This window comes from Xyrauchen texanus, chromosome 36 (genome assembly GCF_025860055.1).
Source record: "Xyrauchen texanus isolate HMW12.3.18 chromosome 36, RBS_HiC_50CHRs, whole genome shotgun sequence".
In the NCBI taxonomy this organism is placed as follows: Eukaryota; Metazoa; Chordata; class Actinopteri; order Cypriniformes; family Catostomidae; genus Xyrauchen; species Xyrauchen texanus.
The window spans coordinates 11,274,173-11,288,920 of record NC_068311.1 but is presented as its reverse complement, the minus strand read 5'-3'; the positions used below and the strand labels follow the sequence as shown (position 1 = coordinate 11,288,920).

Here is a 14,748-nt window from a genome sequence, read left to right as displayed (position 1 = left end):
AAATGTAGATTCGTTACCCTTCTGTCGCTCTCTCCACGTTGTGTCAGAGAAGCGACACTAGGGGTCTCCCTTGAGCACCGATATTCACCTCTGATCTATGAAAAAAGGCCAATGAGAGTTGGCAGCCAGTATTTGCATGTCCCGCCCCCGGATATACGGGTATTTAAGCAGCGCAAATACGGGAGTTCATTCAAAAAATTTCTTCAGAGCTGATGGTGGTGTCTGCAATTGCTGCGTGTTACACATCGAGTTCCTGTCATTCCTCTGCTGCATGCTGTTGGACTCTACGGCGCACAACAGCGGCTTTCTCCTGTTTGCACGGCTGTGCAGATTATAAAGAACTCTCACGAGTCCTTTCCTTTCATAAAAGAGTGATTTTATTTAAGAGTACTTTCCTCTAAAAGAGCAAAACACAGCGGCGTTGAACGTCCTATTAAGGACGCGTCTTTTTAAAGATGCCTTTCCGCCCCTGTGTTGTTCCTGGATGCGGTAGAGTACTCTCCGCTTCCGACGGCCACAGGCGTTGTCTCGTGTGTCTGGGTAGCGATCACACCGAGGCTGCGTTTGTGGATGGTTCATGTTCTCACTGCGAGAACATGACCATGACAACGTTGCGGTCGCGGCTTGCTTACAACCGTAAGATGGAGGCGATTCGGGGATGGTAGTGGGTGCAGCTCTGCCGGGTACGCCCCCTTGGACCACCCGCGCCCCGACACGCTCGTTGACTCCTGTCCCCGCTTGAGGTGGCGGCGACTCGCCTTACAGCCAGTCTGCCTACCCTCTTGCGATGCAAGCAGGCGAGTTCGCCGTGGCATCGGAGGGCGTGGTCTCTGATGCTGAGGACTCCTCTGGGCTGCCGCCTTCGGGGCTGCATGCCCAGGAAGAGGCCGATGCACAGATGTCCGATATGCTTTCCCGGGCAACCAACAGCGTGGACCAGAAGACCTTCTGCTCCGCCTCAACCCGGGCCCAGCTCTCAGCCCCGGCGTCGAGCAAACCACGGGAAGCGTACGCCCCCTGTCTCATGGACCCCATCGAGGACCAGGAAGGCTCCCATGCGCTCCTGGGACAACGGACTCAGAGTTCAAGAACTTAGCTCTGGAGGTGGTAAGACCGCTCCGTCCCCCGGTGGAGGGCCGGGAGGAGAATCTTTTGTTTTTTCATTTGCTGCACCTCTCAACAGGGGCTGCGGTACCCAAATTCTCAATAAAAGAGCTATTTCCTTTACCTCTGGGTCATGTGGCCCGCAAATGCCGTTCTCACGGCACTCTGCTTTCAGGCCTCAACAGTCCCGGCTCCCTGGATGCGGTGCCCCCGCCCTCAGCCCCACGACTGTTCCCCGGCCGGCCTGTTCAGACGAGTCCAGAGGACGCCAGCGTCGGACCTCCTCCTCAGTCACGAACCCGCCCCCCGCCGGGTGCGCGGAGCAAGGTAAGTGCTTTGAGTTTGCTCTCAGCACCAGAGCCTCGTGGACGCTACGTTGCTTCCCGACGCCGCGTTACCTGTTCCGCACCGCTGTGAAGCCCCGCCGGGTACGTCCAAAATACTCGTCCCCTTGGTGCCCCTAGCACGGAGCTTAGAGGCGTGGCTTTCACTGCCCAACCCGTCGCGATGGCTGCACCGGACCATTCGACTCGGTTACGCAATTCAGTTTGCAGGTCTCCGCCCCCCTTCGTGGGCATTCATTTTTCCGCAGTGCACGACAAACACGCTCAGTCCCTGCGCGAAGAAATCCCCTCCCTTTTAATCAAGGATGCGATAGAGCCTGTCCCTCCAACTGAAACAAAGAAGGGTTTCTACAGCCCTTACTTTGTTGTACCCAAGGAAGGCGGCGGCTTATGACCGATCTTGGACCTGCGAGTTTTCAATCGGACCTTGTCCAAACTCCCGTTCAAAATGCTCACCCAGAAACAAATTCTATCTGGCGTCCGGCATCTAGATTGGTTCGCAGCGATAGACCTGAAGGACGCGTACTTCCACGTCTTGATTCTCCCTCGACCTCGACCCTTTCTGCGTATCGCGTTCGACAGCCAGGCGTATCAGTACAAAGTCCTCCCCTTCGGCCTGTCTCTGTCCCTCGCGTCTTCACGAAATTCGCAGAGGCGGCTCTTGCCCCTCTCCGAGGAGCTGGCATACGCATACTCAATTACCTCGACGACTGGCTCATTCTGGCCTCCTCGCGAGAGTTACTATGCACGCACAGAGACCAGGTGCTCAAGCACCTCGGCCGTTTGGGGTTTCAGGTCAACTGGGAGAAGAGCAAGCTCACCCCGGTCCAGAGCATCTCTTTTCTCGGTTTGGAGTTAGACTCAGTCTCAATGACAGCACGTCTCTCCAACAAGCATGCTCAGTCAGTGCTAAAATGCCTCGCTTCCTTCAAGCCAGGTGCCGTGGTCCCTCTAAAACGTTTCCAACAGCTCCTGGGGCATATGGCATCCTCCGCGGTGGCCACACCGCTGGGGTTGATGCATATGAGACCACTTCAGCACTGGCTCCAGACTCGAGTTCCGAGACGAGCATGGCGCCACAGCACACACAACGTGAATGTTACCACTGCCTGCCGCCAAGCCTTCAAACCCTGGACAGACCTCTGCTTTCTAAGGGCAGGAGTACCTTGCAGCAGGTGTCCCGACGCGTTCTGGTTACGACCGACGCCTCCAAACTGGGTTGGGGCACCGTGTACAACAGGCGCGCAGCCGCAGGCCGGTGGAACCGAGGCCCGCTGCACTGGCACATCAACTGCCTAGAGCTGCTGGCTGTTTTTCTTGCCCTGAAGAGGTTTCTCCCATTAATTTGGGGCAAGCACGTCCTAGTCAGGACAGACAGCACCACGGCGGTAGCCTACATAAAACGTCAAGGCAGAGTATGCTCCCTCCACATGCCACAGTTCGCCCGTCGTCTCCTCCATTGGAGCCAGCAGTGACTCAAGTCACTGCGCGTCACTCACACCCCCGGCAACCTCAATGTGGCAGCGGACACGCTGTCAAGACAGAGCTTGCCCGGCGGAGAGTGGAGGCTCCACCCCCAGTCGGTTCAGCTGATTTGGGACAGGTTCGGCAAGGCCCAGGTAGACCTGTTTGCCTCCCAGGTAACTACCCACTGCCTGCTCTGGCATGCCCTGACAGAGGCTCCCCTCGGGGCTGCGCAAGTACGCTTTTCCCCTAGTGAGCCTTCTTGCACAGGTGCTATGCATGGTCAGGAAGGACGAGGAGCAAGTCACTCTGGTGGCCCCCTACTGGCCCACCCGGACTTGGTTCTCGGATCTCACGCTCCTCACGACAGCCCCTCCCTGGCGAATTCCCCTGAGGAAGGACCTTCTTTCTCAGGGACGGGGCACGCTCTGGCACCCGCACCCAGACCTCTGGAACCTCCACGTCTGGCCCCTGGACGGGACGCGGAAGATCTAGCCGGCCTACCACCGACCGTCATAGATACTATCAACCAAGCCAAAGCCCCTTCGACCAGGCATCTTTACGCTCTAAAGTGGCGTCTGTTCGCAGACTGGTGTTCTTCCCGAGCCGAAGACCCACAGAAGTGCGTGGTTAGGTCAGTGCTCGTGTTTCTACAGGAGAGGCTGGAGAGGAGGCTGTCCCCCTCCACCCTCAAGGTGTATGTTGCTGCCATTGCGGCTCACCACGACACAGTAGACGGCAAGTCTTTTGGTAAGCATGACTTAATTGTCAGGTTCCTAAAAGGTCCCGGAGGCTGACTCCCTCCCGGCCTAACCTGTTCCCCTCCTGGGATCTCTCGGTCGTCCTCACGGGCCTCCAGAGACCCCCCTTCGAGCCGCTAGATTCAGCTGGACTCAGGGCCCTCTCTCTCAAGCCCGCCCTGCTGATCGCGCTCGCCTCCATCAAGAGGGTCGGGGACCTGCAAGCGTTCTCTGTTAGCGACACTTGCCTGGAGTTCGGTCTGGCAGACACTTTCGTGATCCTAAGACCGCCCACCGGGCTATGTGCCCAAGGTTCCTACCACACCCTTCAGGGATCAGGTAGTGAACCTGCAAGCGCTGCCCCGGGAGGAGGCAGACCCAGCCCTTCCATTGCTGTGTCCAGTGCGTGCTTTACGTATCTATCTGGACCGCACACAGAGCACTAGACGCTCTGAGCAGCTCTTTGTCTGCTTCAGGGGACAGCGGAAAGGGAACGCTGTCTCCAAACAGAGACTTGCCCACTGGGTTGTCGACGCCATTTCATTGGCTTATCACACCCAGGCCGTGCCCCCCCCCTTGCGGGTTCGAGCTCACTCCACCAGGAGTGTTGCATCCTCGTGGGCACTGGCCAAGGCCACCTCCCTAGCAGACATCTGTAGAGCAGCGGGCTGGGCAACACCTAACACTTTTGCGAGATTCTATAATCTCCGGGTTGAGTCAGTATCGTCCCGTGTTTTCTCAGGTCCGAGCCCGTAGAACTCGGTAGCACGCTGACGATCTGACCGGGTGAATCGCTTGCGCTTAGTGCCCTTTCCCTCGACCGAGGGAAAACAGTGCGCCTCCGTTCCCAGGAGATCCCATCTTTTGGGTCACTGATTGACTCCTCCCTAGCCCTCGTGGGTCCGCAGTTCAGCGGAGGAACTCGCCGACCCAAGCCACTGCGGGTACCTCAAGCTACCCTGTACTGGTATAGGTGCTCCACAGGTAAGGCCTCCTGTTCGGACTCCCCCTGTGTGTAATGCCACTGTACTGTCCCCTCACGAGCGGACCCCCGTGTCTCCCTTAGGCAGTTACAGCTGCCTCAGTCGCTGTGCTGTTCGCTATTCCCCCTACGGGGTTGGGTCTACCACCGCACCAACTTTTCCACATAGGTCCTAAGTTAGGCCATCTGATGTATTTGCCACTAAAACTTTGCCTCCCCTGCCGGGTAGGTGTGGCCTCCGCAGGGTCTTCTCCGCCCTGAAAGAAGGGCTAAGACCCCCTTCCGTCAATGCGTGTAAGGGCCCCGGCCGTAGTTGCTCTATGCGAGAAACATAGAGAGAAAAGAGGCCCAGCCAGGCTGGCCCATTCCCAGGTTGGCGGCCATCACCTTGTTCCCCCCTCCAGGTTAACGATAAGGAGTCTGATGGCTTGAATGGGGCATTGGGGAAGGGTATGTGCAGCCTGATACAGTTGGTCATCCTGCACGTAAGAATACCTGCTCGCTCCTGTATCAGCAGTTCACGTACACGGCTCAGCGCATGGCACTTTTTAAGTGGACCCCTAGTGTCGCAAACTTTGCTGATAAATCCGAAAAATGCCGTCAGCATAGAGGTCGTTGATAATTAGCAGGCCATTGTTTGACCAGATCTGGAAAGCTGGGTCTCAGCAAGAAGGAAGAAATGAATGGTTATGAAGGATTGGAGCCAGACCTGATGAAGTATATAGGCCAAACTGTCTTCTAAACTGATTCCAGACTTTAAGTGTATTTCTCTCTATCGGATTCGAAGAGAATTGCTTAATTGGAAGTGGCAATTGGGAGCAGATCGCCGACCAAAGCGAGAGATGTGAGGAGGAAGTTTCTTTATGGGCCCACTGAGGTTGATTGCTCTGTAGTTTATTTGTGCCACTGACATGGCATCCTAAATTGTAGCGTAGTTGCCTGAGGTGGAGAGAGAAAATAAAAAAAAGGGTGGGGGTGGGGGTTCCCAGTAGAAATGTCCTACTGGGAACCTTACCCATTTGTATCTCCCTGGATACATTCTAAGTAGCAGAAAATTCTGTCCCTTCAAAAACTGCCATCCTCAAAATAATAACCTAACTCCTTTATAAGAGAATGGAAAAATGGAAAACAGAAAACAGAATTCACAAATTTACTAAATGAAACATTCTTAATGCCCACACCTATCTCAAAAGAAGCACTAGGGTGTAGCAGTTTGGAGGTGCATTTTCCCATATGCCTATATACATATATACACAAAAGAACAGCACCCCTAAAGCAACAGGGTGGATATGCATTCAAATAATGTAAACATCAGTTAACTGAGGTAATTAAAAAAGGTAATTTGCAGCCTTAGAAGCCATATCTGCAAAGGTCATGCGATGTTCACAAGTTATATAAACTTGTTGAAAAAGGTGGAGAAAGGAATGTGGATTTTTTGAGATGAAAGTATATGAAAGGGCTTGGGAACGGGAGTCAAACGTGTCTACTACTCATCCGCCATATTTTTTCTGTGCGAGAGCTTTTAGGACTAAAGTTAAGCCCCAAGTCAGGACTGTAGCCTGCCGAGGTGGATTTAATCGTCTTGCTCCTTTAAGGAACTTTATGATTAAATCATGCTTGCCTATAGAGGCGCCAGTTTCATGTGCGTGATACGCAGATCTAGTTGCCACATACACTTTGAGCTTTGACAGGGTGAGTCCTGCGTCTAATTGCTCTTGAAGAAATATTACAATTTCATGTATGGGGCAGTTTACTGGGTCCTTGCTGTGTGAGAGACACCAATCAGCAAACACCTTCCATTTTAGTGCATAGAGGCGTCAAGTGGATGGTGCTCTGGATTGTAAAATGGTGTTCATGACAGAACACGTCAGTTCTGGTGCGTTTAGTGCGCTCCATTCAGGGGCCACTCATGCAGGTTCCACAGCTGGGGAAGGGGATGCCAAATTGTGCCTTGCGCCTGAGAGAGGAGATCCCTCCTCAGTGGTATTTCCCAAGGTGAGCTGTACAGCATCTCCATCATTTCCGAAACCATGGCTGGTTGGCCATTTCGGTGCAACTAATAGAACTGTTTCCTTGTCCTCTCAGACTTTGCATATGGCAGAGTGGATCAGGCATACTGGAGGTAACGCATATTTGAGTGCCATTGCATCCCTTCCCAGCGGGGCTTGGGACTTTGAATAACAGAGGGGATAGTGGGCATTCTCCACTGAGGCAAATAGATTGATTTCTGCTTTGCTGTATATTTCCCAAATCCTCAGTATAGTTTGAGGATGAAGTCTCCATTTGCCCGGTATCACCCCTTAGCGTGACAGTAGATGTGCACCATAATTCAGGCAGCCTGGGACATATGTCACTCTCAGGGAGAGATGATGCTCGCTCCATAGGAGGGGGTGACGTGTCATTCTCGACAGTGGCTTTGAATTAATTCTGCCTTGGCTGTTTATATATACCACAACTGTCATGTTGACTGAGCAAACCAGGACATGACAGCTCACTTTTTCTGACTGAAAGCCTTTAAGGCATTACAGCCAATAGCTCTAAGCAGTTGATGTGCCACGCCCTCCTCGCACCTGTCCAGGTGCCAAAAGTTGGGCGTCCATTGCACACCACCCCCCAACCTGTGTTGGAAGCATCCTGTGTTGGAAGTATCCGTGGTCACCCCTTTCTGCCTGACAACTTGGGACTTTGAGTACCAGAGGGGACAGTGGGTATTCTCCACTGAGGCAAATAGATTGATTTCTACTTTGCCAGATACTTCCCAAATCCTCAATACAGTTTGAGGGTGAAGTTTCCTGAATTTTGTCTTGGCGGTTTATATACAGGTGCTTGTCATATAAATAGAATATCATCAAAAAGTTGATTTATTTCAGTAATTCCATTCAAAAAGTGAAACTTGAATATTATATTCATTCATTACACACAGATTGATATATTTCAAATGTTTATTTCATTTAATTGTGATGATTAAAACTTACAACTAATGAAAATCCCTGAAAAGCCTGCAGGCTAAAAGGCACTTTAGATTTGATCTTCTCCCCAAACACTAAACAGAAATAAAAACTAGTACCTTACTTTCCTTAACACCTGTTTGTGTTACTATGCACTGCAAAATATTCCTTATCCATGAGGTCACTGTGTGCAAAATAAAAAATTTGAGTTTGAGATAATCTGATTTTATAATTAATCAGAATCAGGATTAGAATTAGCTTTATTGTCAAGTATGCTTAAACATACAAGGGATTTGTCTCTATGCCAGAAGCTTTTAGTGCACAAACAATTCAACATCAAGGAAGATATTGATAAAAGAATTCTAAAAATAAAAAGTGAGTATATATAGAAATACACAATAAGAAAATACTAATATATATATATATATATATATATATATATATATATATATATATATATATATATATATATATATATATTAGTATTATGAACTTAATGCTTACTTTTTTATTTTAAACCATGACTTTAACTATACATAAGTAATATTGGCATTATATTCATTATGTTAGCCAGAGGGGATCTGGCCCCCACAGTGAGTTTCTCCCAAGGTTATTTTTCTCCATTAACCAACATCTTATGGTGTTTTGTGTTCCCTGCCAGTCACCTTCAGCTTGCTCACTGGAGTTATTAATACAATTTTTATTTGATTACTTATTTTTAAACATGATTACAAACTGTATTTTAACTAATTACACAATGATTCATCAACATTATAGACATTACAGTTTTAGCTTCTGTTAATGGCTGATCTTCTGTAAAGCTGCTTTGAAACGATGTGTGTTGTGAAAGGCGCTATACAAATAAAATTGACTTGACTTGAAAGTGAAACTAAACAGGCAGCACATGTGGCATTCAGATGTAAAAGTGAAAGTAGAGAAATTGATTTGTTGCATTTCTATAATTGAAAACATGTTTTTGGAAATATAGTAGGCCTTCTAAGTGCAATATGTGATATTCTACAGTACTGTATGTATCACTCAATGCAAATGAACAAACATATCTATATTTTTCAAAGGAAACCCATTGTAAAAACAAACCAGATAAACAGGAAAGATGTACATAATTATTCATGTTTTCTTTTCCTTTTTTGCAGAAAAGAAAGGAAGCACGCTGTGATGGACTAAAGAGAAAGGTCTTCCTTGCCTATCCCCTTTAACGCTAGCAAACAAGTCTAACCTCAGAACTAATCTCAAAATCTTGCTACATATGGGATGAATGGATGACCTTGTACATCATCTGCGTCACGTACAGTAGATCTTGAAAATGTGAAAATATTTTATTTTATATATTGCTCAGTCCCAATCTCACTCAGAAAGACATCTTTGATGTTTATTGCTTTTTCAGAGTTAAAATAACTGTGTTTACAGACAAGTGGCCACAAGCTTTACAAAAACATGTATGAACAAAAACATGTATGAATTCATACATAACATTAAAACCATAATCTCGTTCTACAAATGTACATTTTAAGTTTGTATATAAAGAGCTGTACAACAGGAGAAAAGTACCTTTTTAAAATACTGAAGAAAACATAATTCTATACAAATATATACATTTTTTGTTGAGCAATAAATAAAACATCAGATCTCTATTCAAAATTAATTTAAGTTGTCTGTTGTAAAGGGAACAGTCACTGCAATCTTTATCAAATGTCCTCTCATCGTTTATAACAAAATAAATCACTCAAAACTTTGCTCACATGCGCACTCAGACACACCAACACAAACTCAAATGAGAGGTATCAAACAAGTTCCTGAACATTGTCCTTCTAAGTCAAAAAACATCTTTCATTTTTTTTATTCTCTTCTCTTAGGCTCTTTATCTCTCTTGGTAGGGCTTGCTAGGTCAGAGAACATGTACCAGTCCTGATTCAGAGCAAAAATTTTAAACAAATACCTTGAATGTGGCCAGATTAGAAAGTAGACTTCACTTATGTGAAAATGGAGGGTCATTTTGTTCATACCTGTGAAAGTACTGTTGGGTACAATGCTTTGTGGATCGCACTAATATCAGTTCTGGTCTATTTGACTAAAGCAGACAGCAAGGGAGAGCTCATTCCATTGACACAGAGGCACAGCACACAAAATGGAAATCTGAAACAATGCCACCAAGTCTGCAAAATAATTAAAGTGCAGACTTAGTAGTCGAAGGCATGTTTTTTTTTTACTCACAGATTCAAGATTAGCAAGAATTACATAGCTAAACATTAAAGTAGGAGTCAATAGGTACATATAAACCCAAGTTAAAAAGGCTTAGAGACACTAAATATTGGACTACAATTAGTTTTGTCAATTTCCAGGTAATGCTAAAAAAACAAAACAACAACATGTATGTGAACATTGCAAGGATCTGTATGACACTGTCTTTATCATAAGCTCAGCTAAAAAAATAATTATTTTTGCAGTGTAGAAACTGTTGAACAAAATAACTGAATCAAACTAGATTCAGTTGTTTTCTTTGAATGAAGCTGCCAAGCTATTTTCAACTGCATCTATGCACACACCATTGTATTTGTACATGTAGGGACAGCGAGAACGGAGGCCCTGGCTACAATGCTCACGCAGACAGTGATGATGCCATGCACTAAACATTCAGCCAATCAGAAAACAGAAGAGAGGAGGGAGAGTATGAACAGAGAAATAGCGACATGGAAAATGATATGGAGATCATTGAAGATTTGGAAGAGTTTGGAATGAAGATGGAGGTCGTTGCATCAAAGCGAAGACAGGAAAAGTCACAGGTTTAAACCATTCCCAGGTGAGGTAAGGGAGCCACAGGAAAAATAACGGAGACAAAACACAGAGACATTATGATTTTATTTTCTATCAGGGCTTGTACAATATATTAACTATATTATAGAGGTGCATAACTGACCACAGGCCAGATACTGGGGCAAACAAACCTCCTCAAAGTGTACTAGTATATAAGATTCACCATCTGATCCTTGAATTGATAAATGGTGAATAATAAAAGAGCATTCGCTGAAGGCAGAGCATTACACATATTTGCAAACACTTTGGTAGCACAAACATACACTCATTTGCCACTTATTGTCATGTATGTTCTCAAAATCTATTTCCTGCACCATGAGAAACAATGTTTGAGTGAATACACAGCAGCACACAATTCTGTTAATTCTATGCACAGCATCCTTACGAATCACATACTAAAATTAAGTAGGTTAAAAAAAGGCTCAGGTTAAAAAAACAAAACTCAAGGCTCAAACCAAGCAATTGTTTAGTTTCCATGCTCTCAAAACCACACTCCAGGTGAGTTTGCTCTTTTGCCCAGTGGGGAAAAGGGGTAGCAAGTCTGAAGCATGTCAGCGTTCAAGCTTAGGATACATACTCCTCAGATTTCCAGAAGTGTCCAGGGTGCGAGAGTCTGCGGTTAAGCTTGGGCAGCCTCTCAAGTAGGTCTGATAGGAGAGTAAATGTAGGCCGGTCCTCCACCCCAAACGACCAGCAGGCAGTCAGAATCTCCTACAGAGTGAGTATGGTGACCACATTAGACCATATACAGTATAAAAATGTAAGCATATGTATATTAATAAATACTGTACATTATAAACAGCAGTAAATTGATTATTTTGAGAAAGTAGTTAGCTATACTAAAATTTACAAACAAGAAGTGTCTAACTACACTGAAACTATGAAGGGAGGCCTTTTTTTTTTTTTTTTACAATCTAATATAATCAGTATTACAGGGATAGTTCACCCCAAAATGAAAATTCTCTCATTATATATAAAAATAAACATTTATATAAAATAATTATATAAAAATAAACAGATACATTTAGATTAAAATTATAGTGATGAGTAGCATTTAACAAAACATTTTGCTACCAAAAAGGCGTAAAATGCCACAACTTGTAAATCAGCCAAACAAGCTAAACTGAATTAGACTTCACAGTGCTATGAACAAGCAAGACATTGTGTTTCATTATTGCATCAGCTCACTAGAATGTAAAGTTGAGAGCACAATACAATGTGACAAAAAGTGTGAAATGGCATTTTGTCATACTATATCACTACTGATACGGGAAAAGCTTTACTATTTTTAAAAAAAACAGTAGATCTACTGTCACAATACTAAAAATGTTGTCAAGTTAGTAGTGTCACTACTTTGCATTGAAGGGATTTAGTTTTCCCACAATTCCCAATTTAATATCATATAGGTCAATCAAGACCATTCATTTGTAATTAAATAAATCACTGGCAACGTGATTTAGTTGCCTTATAGTTAGGAATGATCCACAACATAGAAACAGCAACAGTAGCCATTGATCATAATTGGACAGAATAGTTTTTAACCCCCTAGGGCAGGGGTGCCCAATACCTTGATCGCAAAGGCAATGCTGGTAGATCGCACAAAATTTTTAAATGAACTTTCGTTAAATTTTAATAAAAATAAATATCATGTCTTTCCTTCTTTTAGTTACTGGCTGACTTGCACTTGACGAGTAAATATTGACCAGGCGAGGTTTTGTTTATTCAGTTGCCATGACAACTAGGTTTGCGCATACGCGCCTTCCAAGGACTTCTGAGAACACAGCATGAAATTGCAATGCTACTGCCCGGATTAGTCAAAACTGTCTGATTTCATTCAGTGCAAGTCATCAGAATAAAGTAAATGCCCTGGCTATTGTAATCTATTGTGCTGTAGGTGTTTTGGGTTTAGTTTTAAAACTGAATGATATCAACATTGAACATTATTATATATTTTTTTATTAATTAGAAGATGAATTCCATGTAGGGATACATGCAGCAGTCCCAACAAGCATTTTCTTATTTTAAATGAAACTGTGTTTTTTTTAGTTGGTAGATCTTATTGAGTTGGTCATTTAAAAGTAGATCATCACACAAAAAAGTGTGGGCACCCTTGCCCTAGGGTCAACAAAGTCCATTTTTGGTGGGCTGCCCCATGGTATCTGGCCTGGACTTACTGTAACCTCCTTGCCCAAGCTAGTACCCTTCTGGGACAGCAACCTTCTGATGCCTTCTCCGCTCCCCACCAGCCAAATCAAAGCTTCACCTGGTTGGTTGGTGATGGGCCAGTCTTTGGCCTGAAGTTCATACCAGATGGTGCTGAGACAAAAATGCACAAAGTCAAATGATCATCCAAACAATGGCTTGAAAAATAATTGTAATTTGTTTTTGAAACTATACAAGTTGGAATAAAGGCTTTCAGTTATGGTTACAATGTCTTTTAATAAATAAATACAAAAAAGGAAGCAGAAAAGAATCTCAAGGTGCATCCCAAAACACACACTTCTGCACTATTCTACATAATAACAAGTTGTGCAAGAAGTACACCTAAAAGGCAACAAGAAGTGTACTACAAGTACCCAGATAATGTACAATACTTCTACAAAGGAAAAAACGCTTAATATGGCAACTAGCTAAACAAATATTCAAAGAGTTGAATGTTTTTATATTACCCCACGCTAGTGCTGGGTGATTTGGCTACAAAAAAGATATATAAATATTTTTCAACCCATTGATGATAATCAATATATAGCTCAGCAAAATGATCGTGATTACATGGCGAGTATTTTCGAGATATCAGGCCTAGCCCTAGATATAGGGCCCAGCCCTACCCCACGCTGTGTGAATATGTACATTAATTGAGATACAAGTGTTGAATTGAGTTTGGCTAATGCGCTAAAGCTTTATTTCAAGACCTTGAAAAGTTACTTCCACCAGCTGCAATACGGCAAATGCTTCCGTTTGGTTAAAAACATTGTGTTCAATTTGGAATTCATATTTTTATCCTCAGTTCAATATGCATTTTGTTGTTTTGATTAGATAATGAAAATGTCTATAAATTGATATAGTATTTTAACAACAGAGCATTGTAACTGAGCAAAGTCTTTGTAATTTCAAAATAAGAGTCCCCAGTGTGTTTCAGGCATGTTTATATTTTATGAACCAAATATTATTATTTCTTTCCTGATTATTAATGGTATTTTGATTGAACTAACTGCATCTGGGATTTGATTCATTTTGGACTCTTGTAATGTCTTTGCTCGTCATTTTAACGAAAGACTATGAAATTTTTTAAACATTCAATAAACGATTTTAAAAACTATCAACCGATTAATTGGTTATCAGCTTTTTCCACCACCTTAATTATCGGTATCAGAAAAATCCACTATCAGTCAACCTTTACTTCATACACTACATGGTTGAGTGCATAGTATATAGTGTAAGTGCATAGTGTTTCATTTGGAACACTGCTACTGACACCCAAACCAACATGTGAATGACATGCTAGATATGGGAAAACAGAGCTGTGGTTTTTACCCAAAAGCATAAACATCAGCAGCATTTGAAAAGGGCAAACAGTCTTCTTGGTTTCCTGGTCTCATCTTCTGCACAATCTCAGGTGCAAGGTAATAGATCCATCCTCGTGGCAGCTTCAGTTCATTTTCCCGCCTACACTTGAACACACACACACACACACGTTAATATTAACCTCTTAAAAGGAATAATTCAAATTCATCCAAAAATTTTAATTCAGTCTCACCCTCATGTTGTTCTGACTTACTTTCTTTCATGGAACACAAATGTATATGTTAGGCACTAATAGGCAGAATGACAGAATCAATCACCATTCATTTTCATTGTAAAATATGCAATTAAAGTGAATGGTGACTGAGACTCTCCTTTTTCGTTTCACAAAAATGAGAACAACATATGAGTGAGACAATTATGACATCATTTTCAACTAAGCATATAAGAGAATCTATTAGTCTATATTTTAGTCTGGTACACTACTGCAATGAATGAATACATGTGCCCTACCTGTCCTCTTGCACCACTCCAGACATCCCAAACAGGCCAAAATCTGTAATGACTACTTTGTTTGAATCGTAGAACACATTCTTGGATTTCAAATCCTTGTGCACAATTCCCTTTGCATGGAGGTAGCCCATTCCCTTTAAAAAACAAAAAACAAAACAGAGTTAAAGTCAACAAGAAACAGTGTTCACAACCCATTTTACTTCCTTAATGTGACACATTTCCAAGTGAATAAGAATATTCAATAAGAAAAGGTAGAGCAGGATTTGACTTTATCCATCAGGAATTGATTGGATTGTGAA

General features: G+C 44.1%; 1 protein-coding gene across 6 annotated transcripts in view; it reads right to left on the bottom strand.

The window, feature by feature from the left end:
- Positions 1 to 8,428: 8,428 nt before the first annotated feature.
- Positions 8,429 to 14,748, bottom strand: part of ksr1b (kinase suppressor of ras 1b) — a 55,658-nt gene continuing 49,338 nt past the window's right edge. For 3 of the 6 annotated variants that reach the window (XM_052107006.1, XM_052107005.1, XM_052107004.1), the window contains 5 exons: positions 14,450 to 14,583; positions 13,949 to 14,080; positions 12,589 to 12,730; positions 10,992 to 11,125; positions 8,431 to 10,226 (listed from right to left, as the gene is read on the bottom strand). In XM_052107006.1, coding sequence (XP_051962966.1) covers positions 10,088 to 10,226; positions 10,992 to 11,125; positions 12,589 to 12,730; positions 13,949 to 14,080; positions 14,450 to 14,583 — 681 coding nt within the window. In that variant the 3' untranslated portion in view covers positions 8,431 to 10,087. Of the gene's footprint in view, positions 10,227 to 10,991; positions 11,126 to 12,588; positions 12,731 to 13,948; positions 14,086 to 14,449; positions 14,584 to 14,748 lie in introns of those variants that run through there. The other 3 variants (XM_052107002.1, XM_052107003.1, XR_007968798.1) reach the window with 3 other exon arrangements.